We start from the raw sequence: 12,830 nt of genomic DNA on the forward strand, positions 1-12,830 counted from the left end.
ACAAGAAGTGGGTCAGAAACAGATCAGATGGGTCTATCTATCTATATCTATCTGTACCTGTATCTATCTATCTATCTATCTATCTATCTATCTATCTATATATATATATATATATATATATATATATATATATATATATATATATATATATATATACTATATATATCTACATATAGATATAGATATATATATATAATATATATATATAATATATATATATATATATAATATATATATATATATATATAGACCTTCCATAGTTTCTCCAAATATATTGATACACCCCTGCATGTTTGTGGTGTGAGGGTAGGGCATTTGTTGTCTGTTTTTTCCCCACTGGGACTGCTTGCTTACTGTGGCATCTCTAAATAGATAACTATCTACTTTTCAAATATCAAATGCTTTTCATGAGCAATTTGTCTCACAAGAGCTGTGGTCTCACAAAGTGATATTCATTTTATAGGTAGTAAAACTGTAGTAAATGTAGCAAAGTATAGTAAATACATAGTTTGATCAAGAGTAGCAGCTTAAATAGTTATGTTCTTAGTAGCATGTTATATATTCTGCTACAAGGTAAAGTTCTAACTGAACATTTCAACTGCATTTTAACTGTTTTGCACAGTAACTACTGGAAATGGGGACTGAAATACTGTCCAGTACTAAAACACTGGGTCTCACAACAGCTCTGTGGCAATAATTCAGCATTGCCAGTTGTAAAATGTGTTGTGGTTTTTGAATTCCATGTCCACTGAGGGAGGTTCACATTTCACTTGCCACCTAAAAGTGTTCAGACCCCTGACCAATTCTCTCATATTACTGAATTACAAATGGTACATTGAAATTTTGTTCTGTTTGATATTTTATTTTTAAACACTGAAACTCAGAATCAATCATTGTAAGGTGACATTGGTTTTATGTTGGGAAATATTTTTTAAGAAAAATAAAAAACTGAAATATCTTACTTGCATAAGTATTCAACCCCTGTGCTGTGGAAGCACCCAGTTTGCACCGATGAAAGAAATTGCCCAAATGAGGACACAATTACCTTACCATTGGCCTCCACCTGTGAACCATTAAAGTTGGTGTAACATTTTCTGGATAAAAACCCCACTGTTGAAGGATCATTGGTAAGGCTGTGAATCTGAAGGAAAATGAAGACCAAAGAGCATTCTACAGAAGTTAGAGATAAAGTAATACAAATGCATAGATTAGGGAAAGGGTACAAAATAATATCTAAGTGTTTGGATATCCCAGAGAGCACAGTTGGATTAATAATCTGGAAGTGGAAGCTGCATCACACCACCCAGGCACTGCCAAGAAAAGGCTGTCCCTGAAAATTCAGTGCTCAAACAAGAAGGAGACTTGTGAGAGAAGCCACAGAGAGGCCAACAATCACTTTGAAGGAGCTACAGAGTTCAGTGGCTGGGAATGGAGTAATGGTGCACCAGTCAACCATATCAAGAGATCTGCATAACACTGGCCTGTATGGGAGGGTGGCAAAAAAGAAGCTGTTACTCAAAAAGTACCATCTGAAAGCACGTCTGGAGTTTGCCAGAAAGCATGAGAGTGACCCAGCTGCGATGTGGGAAAAGGTTTTGTGGTCAGATGAGACCAAGATAGAGCTTTTTGGCCAAAACTCAAAGCGATATGTGTGGCGCAAACCTAACACTGCCCATGCCTCAAGACACACCATCCCTACAGTGAAGTATGGTGGTGGCAGCATCATTCTGTGGGGATGCTTCTCATCAGTAGGGACTGGGCATCTTGTTACAATTGAAGGAAGAATGGATGGAGCAAAATACAGGAAAATACTGCAAGAGAATCTGTTTCAGTCTGCTAAAAAACTGAAGCTGGGGAGGAAATTCACCTTTCAGCAGGACAATGATCCCAAGCACAAGGCCAAAGCAACACTGGAGTGGCTCAAGAACAAAAAGGTGAATGTCCTACAGTGGCCCAGTCAAAGGTCTGATCTCAATCCCATTGAGAATCTGTGGCACTATTTGAAAAGTACGGTCCACAAGCATCGTCCAACCAACCTGAACAACCTGGAGCAAATCTGCCAAGAAGAATGGGCCAAAATCACTCCGACACTTTGTGCAAAGCTGGTACATACTTACCCCAAAAGACATAAAGCTGTTAGTGCAGAAAAAAGGTGGCTCTACCAAATATTAATGTGTGGGGGTTAAATACTTATGCAAGCAAGATATTTCAGTTTTTTATTTTTCTTAAAAATATTTCCCAACATAAAACCAACGTCACCTTACAATAATTGATTTTGAGTTTGTGTTTTAAAATAAAATATCGAACAGAACAAAATTTCAATGTACCATTTGTAATTCAGTAATATGACAGAATTGGTCAGGGGTCTGAATACTTTTGCAAGGCACTGTGTGTGTGTGTGTGTGTGTGTGTGTGTGTGATATATATAATATATATATATATATATATAATATATATTATATATATATATATTATATATATATATATATTAGTCAAAAAGCACATGTTAATCGCATTGAAAGGGAGACAAACTCACAAATAATGAGCAAAAGAAGTCTATTGAAAATCTACAGTGGAGACGTACTGTAGCGCTGCGCAGTAAAGCCAGGCAGATGCCATGGTTCGCTGTGTTTGACGTCAGTAACATTCCCTCCAGCTCTTGTACCGCCCCTTTGTTTGTAACAATCTGCGCTGCGGGGAGGGCAGGCAAGAGATTGGAAATTGTTCCGTCTTTCTGCTGCAGTTATGGCGGCTCCGTTAGCTCAATTCGATGAGGACTGGCAGGACTTTTACGAATTCAAGCCGGTCTCTGGTTCCCAGAACCGACTTGACCAAGTAAATTCGAACGTGGGAGAAGTCCGAGGCCTGCTGGAGGATTTTCCCGAGCTAGACAACAGCTTCTCCGGAGAGATCGGCAGCTTCAAGTCCATGGAGGACTTGGTCAACGACTTCGATGAGAAATTAACTGTGTGTTTCCGAAACTACAACACCAAGACCGAAAACATAGCCCCGATTAAACCAATTACAGAGGAAAACATCATGAAGGACGACGAGTGAGTATAAGGATAAACTAGTTTTTATAAGCAGTTTTGTATGTATGCTGCCTGTTTTGACAGCTCAGGTTTGTTTGTCAGTTTTTACCCACTGTGCAAAAGTCAGCGTTAATATAACCAACTCACTGCCCTGTTGTATTTCTGCCGAGGATGCATTTGTTTCTGTACGACTCGAGGTATACTGCTCCAGTGTACAAATACATTTGCTTGTTATTTATTCTGCTTTTGTGACACTCAAATTGATATTTATAAATTATTTAACCCGTGCTGTTTTCGAGTTAGAAACGGCAATGCATGTTTACAATTCTGTGACATTAATAGTATACTGTACAGTAGTGGAGGTAATGTCTAAGGCTGGGTACAAATAAACTTTGCTGTGTAATTCTTTATTATGCAATCATAATTATATTTTAAAAAGTCGTAGCACATCAAATATTAATCTGTACAACGTGGCCACTGTACAGAATAAGTCACAAGTGTTGATAGTATTTTTAACCTTCTGAGTTTAGTGTTGCTTATTGGGTTTCTGCCTGTATGAATTAAACCGTTCTAACTATAGAACGTAAAACTAACCTGGAAAGGGCACCACTGGTAGTGTGTGTTTTTGCATACGTTTATGCTGTTTGTTGTTTGCGCTGTACTGCAGGCCTGCATTTAAATACAGTATCCTTAAGTGGTGGTTTGGACCATTATTGACAGAAAGGTATGTGCAGTGGTTGTACAAGCCTTTTCATATATTTAACAGCACTAGTACTTTCTATGATAATCACATAACATTTAAAATATGTAGTCAATGGTGACTGACAAAAAGACATATGGTATTGATCTTGTTAAACAGCTCCTTATTGACTTGCACAGTGCATAATAATGGTGGCGAGCAAACACCAAATCAGATTTGTGTGACTGATGCAGAGTGAAATAATTCTGTTTTACTCCAAAACCATTCACAGAGGCTTTTTATACCTTTATTGTTGAGAGGGGTTTAAGGTCAAGTAAAAGGTATAAATTACTTATTTGTTTTTACTATAAAGTAAATCAGTATTGTAATATAACATCAGGAATATTGAATTGACAGAACAGGTTTCACCATAGCAATCTTTCAACATTAAATCAATCAAAAATATTGATTTAAGTGTGGTAGTTCTAAAATGCAGAACTACTTTTGCAGAGGATGAACGAAAGCGAGAAGCGTCTAAAGTGCCTGTATACTGTTGGTAACATTTAGTGTTTTCCCTTTCTTACTTAGTTTCTACTTAAGTGCTCCCTTACACAGAAACTATGTCTTAAAGGTCCTTGTCACTTAGTACAAGGTCTGTGGGAAACGTTTGACATTTGACTTCCAGGTCAAGGAACACCAAGACAATCCAGAATTACATTTTCATGATTGCAGGAGAACTAATGATCCAATATGGATAAACTTCAAAAGTTAGCAACAGACTTGTTTCCTTGTGCATTTTAAGTAAATCCGTGAAATAAGTAGGCCTAATTCTGTGTTATAGGTCATGAAACTGATGCACTGATTTGGATATTTTTTTTTGTACAAATAACATTTTATGCACAAACTTGATTGCTATACAGTTAAGGGAGTCTTTTAACCACTTCAACCCCAGATGTAAAAATGAAACCCCTTCCCAGGTACCAGATTTTGAATATCAATAGTAATTTTTCCAAACCCGTAATTGTTATAACATGTTAACATATAATGAATAAAGCACAAATAAATGACCTAAACTGTGTTTTTCATTAACCCTTTAGCTTCTGTGTACTACATACCCATATTCAGTATAGAGAGAAAAATACATTTTTTAATTATTTTTTATTTGAACAGTGAAAACACAAACACTGCTAATAAAAATAATAATCAGTAAACAGTAATTATCAATTAAAAATCAAACAACATCAAAACATTTGCCATTATCGACTTGCTCTGTGCCATTTATTGAAATGTTCAATACAACAGAACCCGGGGTTGCCTACGCAACCACTGCACATTTTTCGTGTGCCCTTTCTTTTGTTTTTCATTTTGCACCATTTTGCGGTCTCTGCTTCTCTTCTGTGGGAGGGATGGTCACAAATGCGTGTACAGGGCACTGCCATTTTAAACTAAACATCTTCCTGTTTGCAGCTGGCTTACCTGTAAAGTAGCTACATGCTCTTTTGTCTGTACAGTCACAAAGGTAAGTGCTTAGCTTTTCGGGAACAAAAGCCAAAAAGCACTCCAATGGAGAATGCAGACTCTCAAGTTCCACGGTGGGGTGCACATCTGTGTAAACAGGTGCAATATCAAATGATGGAAGACTGGCATCATGGTAGCGATCAGTAATAAACACCCAGTCCCCTGCTGTTCTTGGCTCCACATCCTCTTCAACATCATCATGATCGCTGAGTGATAAGCATCACTGTCACTGGTATAGAAATCCTCCGAACCAACTTCGAAAACTTCATCATTCCTGTTGTTGCTCTCCACGTATGTTGCCATGTTTAGCTTTCGCTAAAAACTATATAAACTACAACTAAACGTGTAAAACTAATAATAAAACAAAAACATAATAATTTAAAACACTATATTATAAAAGTTGAATGGCTTCCCGCAATATATCTGTCTTCTAAATGCCCACAGGTAGATTGGAATCGCTACATGACACGCAATTGGCTACAAATGTCACCTGACCCTCTATCACAGTACTAGCGCTGCCTTAGAGAATGAAACCTGAAACGCTAGACTGAGAAACCGTTCATAGAATATGTTGGAAAACATGGATTGAGAATTGATTAGCAGTTTGCTGCACATGTGGACTGGCAGAGCTATACTGGTGTTCTTTTCTGAAAAGAGACTAATATTGCAGATAGCAGACTGTTTGGTTCAAATTGCATGTACTGCTTACAATTGATAGAGACCTTGTGTCTACAAGTTTCTTGCCCAGCATTGACTGCAAGCTAAAAAGATAACAATGCTGTGGACCAGAAGGGGCCAGGCTGTAAGACTTTGGAATGCAAACCATAAAGGGGCTAAAAGGCTCCCAGGGACTGGCGTTGGACCCAGAGGTTCTCAGAGAGATCGAAAGAGATAATGCCACTGGGATCAAAGGGGCAGATTTATGGACCTTTCTTCTCCAGGAGTGTGAAGAATGCACTGAGTTCAGAGGTTGTCACACTAGACTACACACACACACACACTCACACAATAAATTAAATTACCTTTGCAACTCGTTAAGTGTCAGAGAAAGGGGAGGTGGACCATCTATACAGAAGGGTATTTAATGTCATGTAAACATTGTAATGATGAGTATTCTGTTTGTCCTGTACCTGGGACCAGACTCCCTGCATATTTCAATAAACCTGGCAACTGATTGAAGAAAAGGACTCTGTGCATTTTCTTGAATCTACTTAATCACCATCATTTTTTTAAGTTACTTCAGAATAGAATGAGAAACTTTACATACGCATGTACGGCATGGCACTGTAATTGGGTTTTCATTTGACTTTGGTGCGTACGTCATGGTGTTGAAGTGGTTAAAAGTAAAATGTCATGTCCACCGTCTTTCACAAAATCAGTCAAAATGATGTAAGTTTATTTGTTATAGCTGCTACATAAACCACAGTGCTCCCCCGCTATAATGCTCTTGGTTATAAGGTGCCTATATTATGTTATTTACTTATTAATTACATTTAACCTCACAAGACTGTCCAGGAAAAGCTGGAGGCCATCAATGGATTAAAGGTAGGGGAACCTCAAATTAAAGTTTCTCGAGAGCTTGGTGTTCCGGGGGAACTCTGCGAGGGTGGATGAAAGCTTAAATTAAGTTGCGCAATGTTGTCGACAAAGTATCCAGTGATGACGGACTGAACAGAAAGAAAACCTGTTTGGCATCCGAATCAGAGATTGTTGCAAATCTGTGGAAAGCATTGCTGTGTCTTGAAGCTCAAGATGTGTCAGAAATCGGCCCTTTTGAATATTGAACTTAAAGAGCCTCATTAACGTCGCAGAACAAATTCAGAAAAAAAAAAAAAACAAACAGAAAAAAAATAGCAAGTTATTTTAAGTAAGCTCTGTTATAGATCATGGTGGTATTTTTTTTTCTCACATTATCAGTTTGTACAGTATAACCTGGGCAGATGCGTACACAAACCGACAGAGAGAGATACGCAGATCAATAGATACAGTATAGCAATTCATTTATTGCCTGCATTTATATTCTCTCCATTGTCTGAAAAAATGCCCTTGTTATTTCTTTAGTTATTTCATCTAGTTTTAGTGTTAATTAATTCTTCATACAGTATTAACGTTTTTGAGCTGTTGTCTGTTGTTGAATGATTGCTTTTCATCTGCGCAACTCTGTTATATTTGTCAAAAACTTGCATCTTTTTATTTCATTTATTTATTATAATTAACTGTAAGTGTGAAAGTTGTCGGTGTAAACTACATGGCCCTTTCCTAGCAGTTTGACTACACTGTAACCAATTCTCACAACATTATCATTGCAATATGCTCCTCCGGTGTACACATCCCATGCATAAGTGTAGTCTATTCTAAAACAGTGACTTCTGTTGGGAATGAAAAAAGAGTCATCCATGGGAAAGATATCGATGATTCATCCACAGCAAAATCTCAGAAGGGATAATACTCTCTTGAAATTGTCAGTTAATTTATCCAGAAGGGGGTGGACTTTAAACAGGGATTCGTAACCTGCCTGAGACCTCTCAGATCTCAGTCTGTTGCCAGCGAAATGCAGAATAGAACTTAAAATCTCAAAGCGTTTTCTGGACAACACTTTCGAAAAATTAGGTATCCAGATAACTAACTGAACATTAGTACTCCAGTAATCAGAAATATGTGGCTTTACGGCTACACCCATTGCACTTTGTAGTCCTATAAATATTTCAATTTCCTGATGATTTGGTAGGTTTCCAGTTGTGAAAGCGGGAATGGGGGATGGAGTATCGCCAGTACGTATCGCCTCAGCATACTGGTTTGTTTCTGTTGCCATCAACTCAATGAGATCAGGGGTGAACATACTAATGAAATAATCATATGGGTCAGCACTACTCCATTCTCTTGTTGGCCCAGATTGTGACAGACTGAACTCAATTATTTTTTCTCAGCTGTTTTCAGTAGGTTTGACCCACACAGCGCTCTCTGTCTTCCTGCCTGTCATTTCGTGCCACTCCCCTTGACGCACCTCTTCTCTTGACAGTGTAAGCCTGGCTGTCTCCTCCCTCGCTGTCACCAACTCCTCCGAGTCTGATCTTTCCATTTCCTCACCCTCATTGACATCTTCCTGCCCTGCTACATCTTCCTCGGTAAATCCCATAGAATCCCTTAAATACCTCATCGCTGTCGTTATCGCAGTTAAACAAAAATAAATATCTGCTCTCTCTTATATCGGTCTCTTTCCATTTTTCAATCGTCTCTGAAGTAACTTACAAAAAATGATGGTGATTAAGTAGATTCAAGAAAATACACAGAGTCCTTTTCTTCAATCAGTTGCCAGGTTTATTGAAATATGCAGGGAGTCTGGTCCCAGGTACAGGACAAACAGAATACTCATCATTACAATGTTTGCATAACATTAAATACCCTTCTGTATAGATGGTCCACCACCCCTTTCTCTGACACTTAACCAATGGCCAAGGTACAACACATTATTCTGTTAATTTAGTGTGTGTGTGTGTGTGTGTGTAGTCTAGTGTGACAACCTCTGAACTCAGTGCATTCTTCACACTCCTGGAGAAGAAAGGTTCATAAATCTGCCCCTTTGATCCCAGTGGCATTATCTCTTTCGATCTCTCTGAGAACCTCTGGGTCCAATGCTAGTCCCTGGGAGCCTTTTAGCCCCTTTATGGTTTGCATTCCAAAGTCTTACAGCCTGGCCCCTTCTGGTCCACAGCATTGTTATCTTTTTAGCTTGCAGTCAATGCTGGGCAAGAAACTTGTAGACACAAGGTCTCTATCAATTGTAAGCAGTACATGCAATTTGAACCAAACAGTCTGCTATCTGCAATATTAGTCTCTTTTCAGAAAAAAACACCAGTATAGCTCTGCCATGTTTTCCAACAGTCTCCTATAACTCTCGTCTTTATGATCATGAAAGAGCGTTCATTGCTATTTTCATTATGGCACTACATACTAGTCTGCTACGATTAAATCAAAAATCGACTTTTTGATAGATTCCATTCCTCATTATACACGTCGATGTAAACTCTGGAATCGATTCCAATAATTACATTTTTGTAAGGTGCATATTTAATAGCATTATTTAATTTTATCATCAGAACTGCACCCAATGCCCTGCCTTGCTATTTACAGTATTTCTGCCACAGACAAGCAGTGGGTGTGCTCTTCTTTTCCTGCTCGTGTTAATTAGCATCTGATTTGCTGATCCCATCCTACCAGTGAATCAGTTTTGAAAATGCTTTGTTAGTACGCCCCTCTGCATATTCGATGTAAACAAACAAACTAAAAAATCCAGAGCAGGACGACAGGCTTGTATTCCTGGCAAACAGGCTGTAAAATTGTGCACATTAAAGAAAACTGACTGTATATAGTTTATGCTGCTTTGCAGTTTCAAAATAAACTGTTATAAAATGAATATTTAACAATATTCAGTAACGTTATAAATAAATAAACAATCAGTGATGTTAAACACAGTTTTGGAGTAAGGATCAGCTTGACCTATAGCGAGTCTGCATGTTGTGGTAAGTAAAACAATGTAGTATTATTATTATTATTATTATTATTATTATTATTATTATTATGTTTTGGGCAGGGATTTCTGCATTGTGTGTTTCACAGATTGTGAAGGTTAGGTGGTACAGTAAGATGCAATGCGTGATGACGTTTTTCATAAACTTGTGTCTAGTTTTCTAGATTACATTCCAAAGTACCTGTTATGTTCTGTTTGGAATAAATATTGGAATATTGAAATATTTGGAATAAATATTTAGGTAATGCCCCTGTAGTGTGTTAAACTTGCTTTAGGCTAGTTGTGAATGTTGTGTGCGCACGGGCATCCCCAGGCGGTGGTTTTTATTTTCAGTATGTTTCTAACTGTGTGTGGTAACCAAAGAGAGCCCACGTCTCAAAAGAAAGTGGCTAAACAAAGCATTTCAATATCTGTTATTTCAGCCATTACCATAAAATAAGTATGGTAATCCAAACTTGGGTAATATTGAAATTAGAAAGGTAATTTAACGTTATGATGAAAGTAAAGACGTACTAAATGTTAAGCACAACAACGCAGTAACTATAAGAAAACGCAAGGTACTTGGAGTTGTAAAAGAGTTATGCTGTCTGCTTCTGCACACGCATTTGCCTTTTACTCTTGGTAGCGTAAGGGACCAGAGTTTGGGTATTCGAATACACAAAAAGGTTGCACCCTGTGTATTGAAATAGGAAACTATTCGAAATTCCCATCCATAATCCTAATAATAAACACTATTAAAACAATATTCATACTATAAAATAATAACAGTCCTACTTAGAGCGTTGTCGCTTGTGTAGCCTCTCCCAAGTCAGCGCCAATCTTGCTGAGTGATTCCTCCTTTGGAACTGACGAACAGGATCCAAACATCAACGGTCCGGTTCCAATGAGTACTGTTATGCTTTTAATAAAACTGATTATTAAAAAACATAAAATAATTAATTGTCAAAGACTTAATTTCTGTCAGATACATTTGATAACTATAATGGACACGTTCATACTTAGGGGGAAATATATTGCATATATATTTGCATTTTGTTGTCCTTCTTTTGGACTACTGTCTGTTCGCAGCTGTGATGTTTAATTTTACTAATTTTGCAGTCTTTCTAATGTTTTTTTATGCATGACGTAGAACTGTAGCACTAGTGCGTGTTTATATGTATATAAGATGCCAAACCCCAAACCCCCTTCTGCTCACCCATTAACATACGGATATCTTTTCTAAACAGTTTGGGAAACGGAATTAGACTCAAAATACCCAGTTCCAATGACAGATACCCGATTCCAAAACTCTCCTCATCATTCATTTTATGAGCTGTGAGCTTCACTGATTGTACTTACATCGAATAGATGTGGTTAGTGGTCAGGAAATGCAGCCGGAGTATGCAGCCTAGTTTAAAAATATATATCATTTAAAAAAACGATAAACAGTATTGTTACCAGGCTTAACAGTTCATTTTGAAACTCCAAAGCAGTACAAACTATATACGGTCAGTTTACTGTAATGTGCACAATTTATTTGCATGTTTTCCTGCGCTGGATCCAAGGTGGCGTGCTTTATACACATCTAACACACAGAGGCGTGTACATACAGAACATTTTCAAAACTGATTCGCTGGTATGTAACATATATAAACATAAAGTTTACAAATGAGAGGAGGCCATTTGGCCCATCTTGCTCGTTTGGTTGTTAGTAGCTTATTGATCTCAGAATCTCATCAAGCAGCTTCTTGAAGGATCCCAGGGTATTGGCTTCAATAACATTACTCGGGAGTTGATTCCAGACCCCCACGATTCTCTGTGTAAAAAAAAAAAAAAGTGCCTCCTATTTTCTGTTCTGAATGCCCCTTTGTCTAATCTCCATTTGTGACCCCTGGTCCTTGTTTCTTTTTTCAGGTTGAATAAGTCCCTTGAGTCGACATTGTCAATACCTTTTAGAATTTTGAATGCTTGAATTAGGTCGCCGCGTAGTCTTCTTTGTTTAAGACTGAACAGATTCAATTCTTTTAGCTTGTCTGCATATGACATGCCTTTTAAACCCGGAATAATTCTGGTCGCTCTTCTTTGCACTCTCTCTAGAGCAGCAATATCCTTTTTGTAGCGAGGTGACCAGAACTGAACACAATATTACTAGTGCATTGTACAGTTTTAACATTACTTCCCTTGATTTAAATTCAACACTTTTCACAATGTATCCGAGCATCTTGTTAGCCTTTTTTATAGCTTCCCCACATTGTCTAGATGAAGACATTTCTGAGTCAACAAAAACTCCTAGGTCTTTTTCATAGGGTGGGACTAGCAAATCATATGCTAGTTAACACTAGCAGGAAACGAAGAGCACTGTTTATCTTTGGCAGAAGTACTGTAAATAGCAAGGCAGGGTATTGGGTGCAGTTTTGTTGATAAACTTAAAGAATGTTATTAACTGTGCACATTACAAAAATTAATTATGTAATCGATTATACAGTATTTACACTGAACAAAAATATAAACGCAACATGCAACAATTTCAAAGATTTCAAAGATTTTACTGAGTTACAGTTTATATAAGGAAACCAGTCAATTGAAATAAATTCATTAGGCCCTAATCTATGGATTTCACATGACTGGGAATACAGATATGCATCTGTTGGTCACAGATACCATAAAACCAAAAAAAAAAAAAAAAAAAAAAGGTCGGGGCGTGGATCAGAAAATCTGGTGGATCTGGTGTGACCACCGTCTGCCTCATACAGCGTGACACTTCTCCTTCGCATAGAGTTGATCTCAAGTGGTTGACTGTGGCATGTGAAATGTTGTCCCACTCCTCTTTAATGGCTGTGCGAAGTTGCTGGATATTGGCGGGAACTGGAACACGCTGTCGTACACGTCGATCCAGAGCAAACCAAACATGCTCAATGGGTGACATGTCTGGTGAGTATGCAGGCCATAGAAGAACTGGGACATTTTCATATTCCAGGAATTGTGGCATGGGGCCGTGCATTATCATGCTGAAACATGAGATGATGGCGGCGGATGAATGGCACGACAATGGACCTCAGGATCTCGTCACGGTATCTCTGTGCATTCAAATTGC

General features: G+C 37.9%; 1 protein-coding gene across 3 annotated transcripts in view; it reads left to right on the top strand.

Moving 5' to 3' along the window:
- The first annotated feature begins 2,686 nt into the window (after window positions 1-2,686).
- The window catches only part of LOC121316051 (fasciculation and elongation protein zeta-2-like), a 72,567-nt gene continuing 62,423 nt past the window's right edge, over window positions 2,687-12,830 (top strand). For all 3 annotated transcript variants that reach the window (XM_041250757.1, XM_041250756.1, XM_041250758.1), the window contains exon 1: window positions 2,687-3,053. In XM_041250757.1, coding sequence (XP_041106691.1) covers window positions 2,746-3,053 — 308 coding nt within the window. In that variant the 5' untranslated portion in view covers window positions 2,687-2,745. The remainder of the gene's footprint in view (window positions 3,054-12,830) is intronic.

The sequence above is a fragment of the Polyodon spathula genome, chromosome 5, assembly GCF_017654505.1.
Source record: "Polyodon spathula isolate WHYD16114869_AA chromosome 5, ASM1765450v1, whole genome shotgun sequence".
NCBI lineage: Eukaryota > Metazoa > Chordata > Actinopteri > Acipenseriformes > Polyodontidae > Polyodon > Polyodon spathula.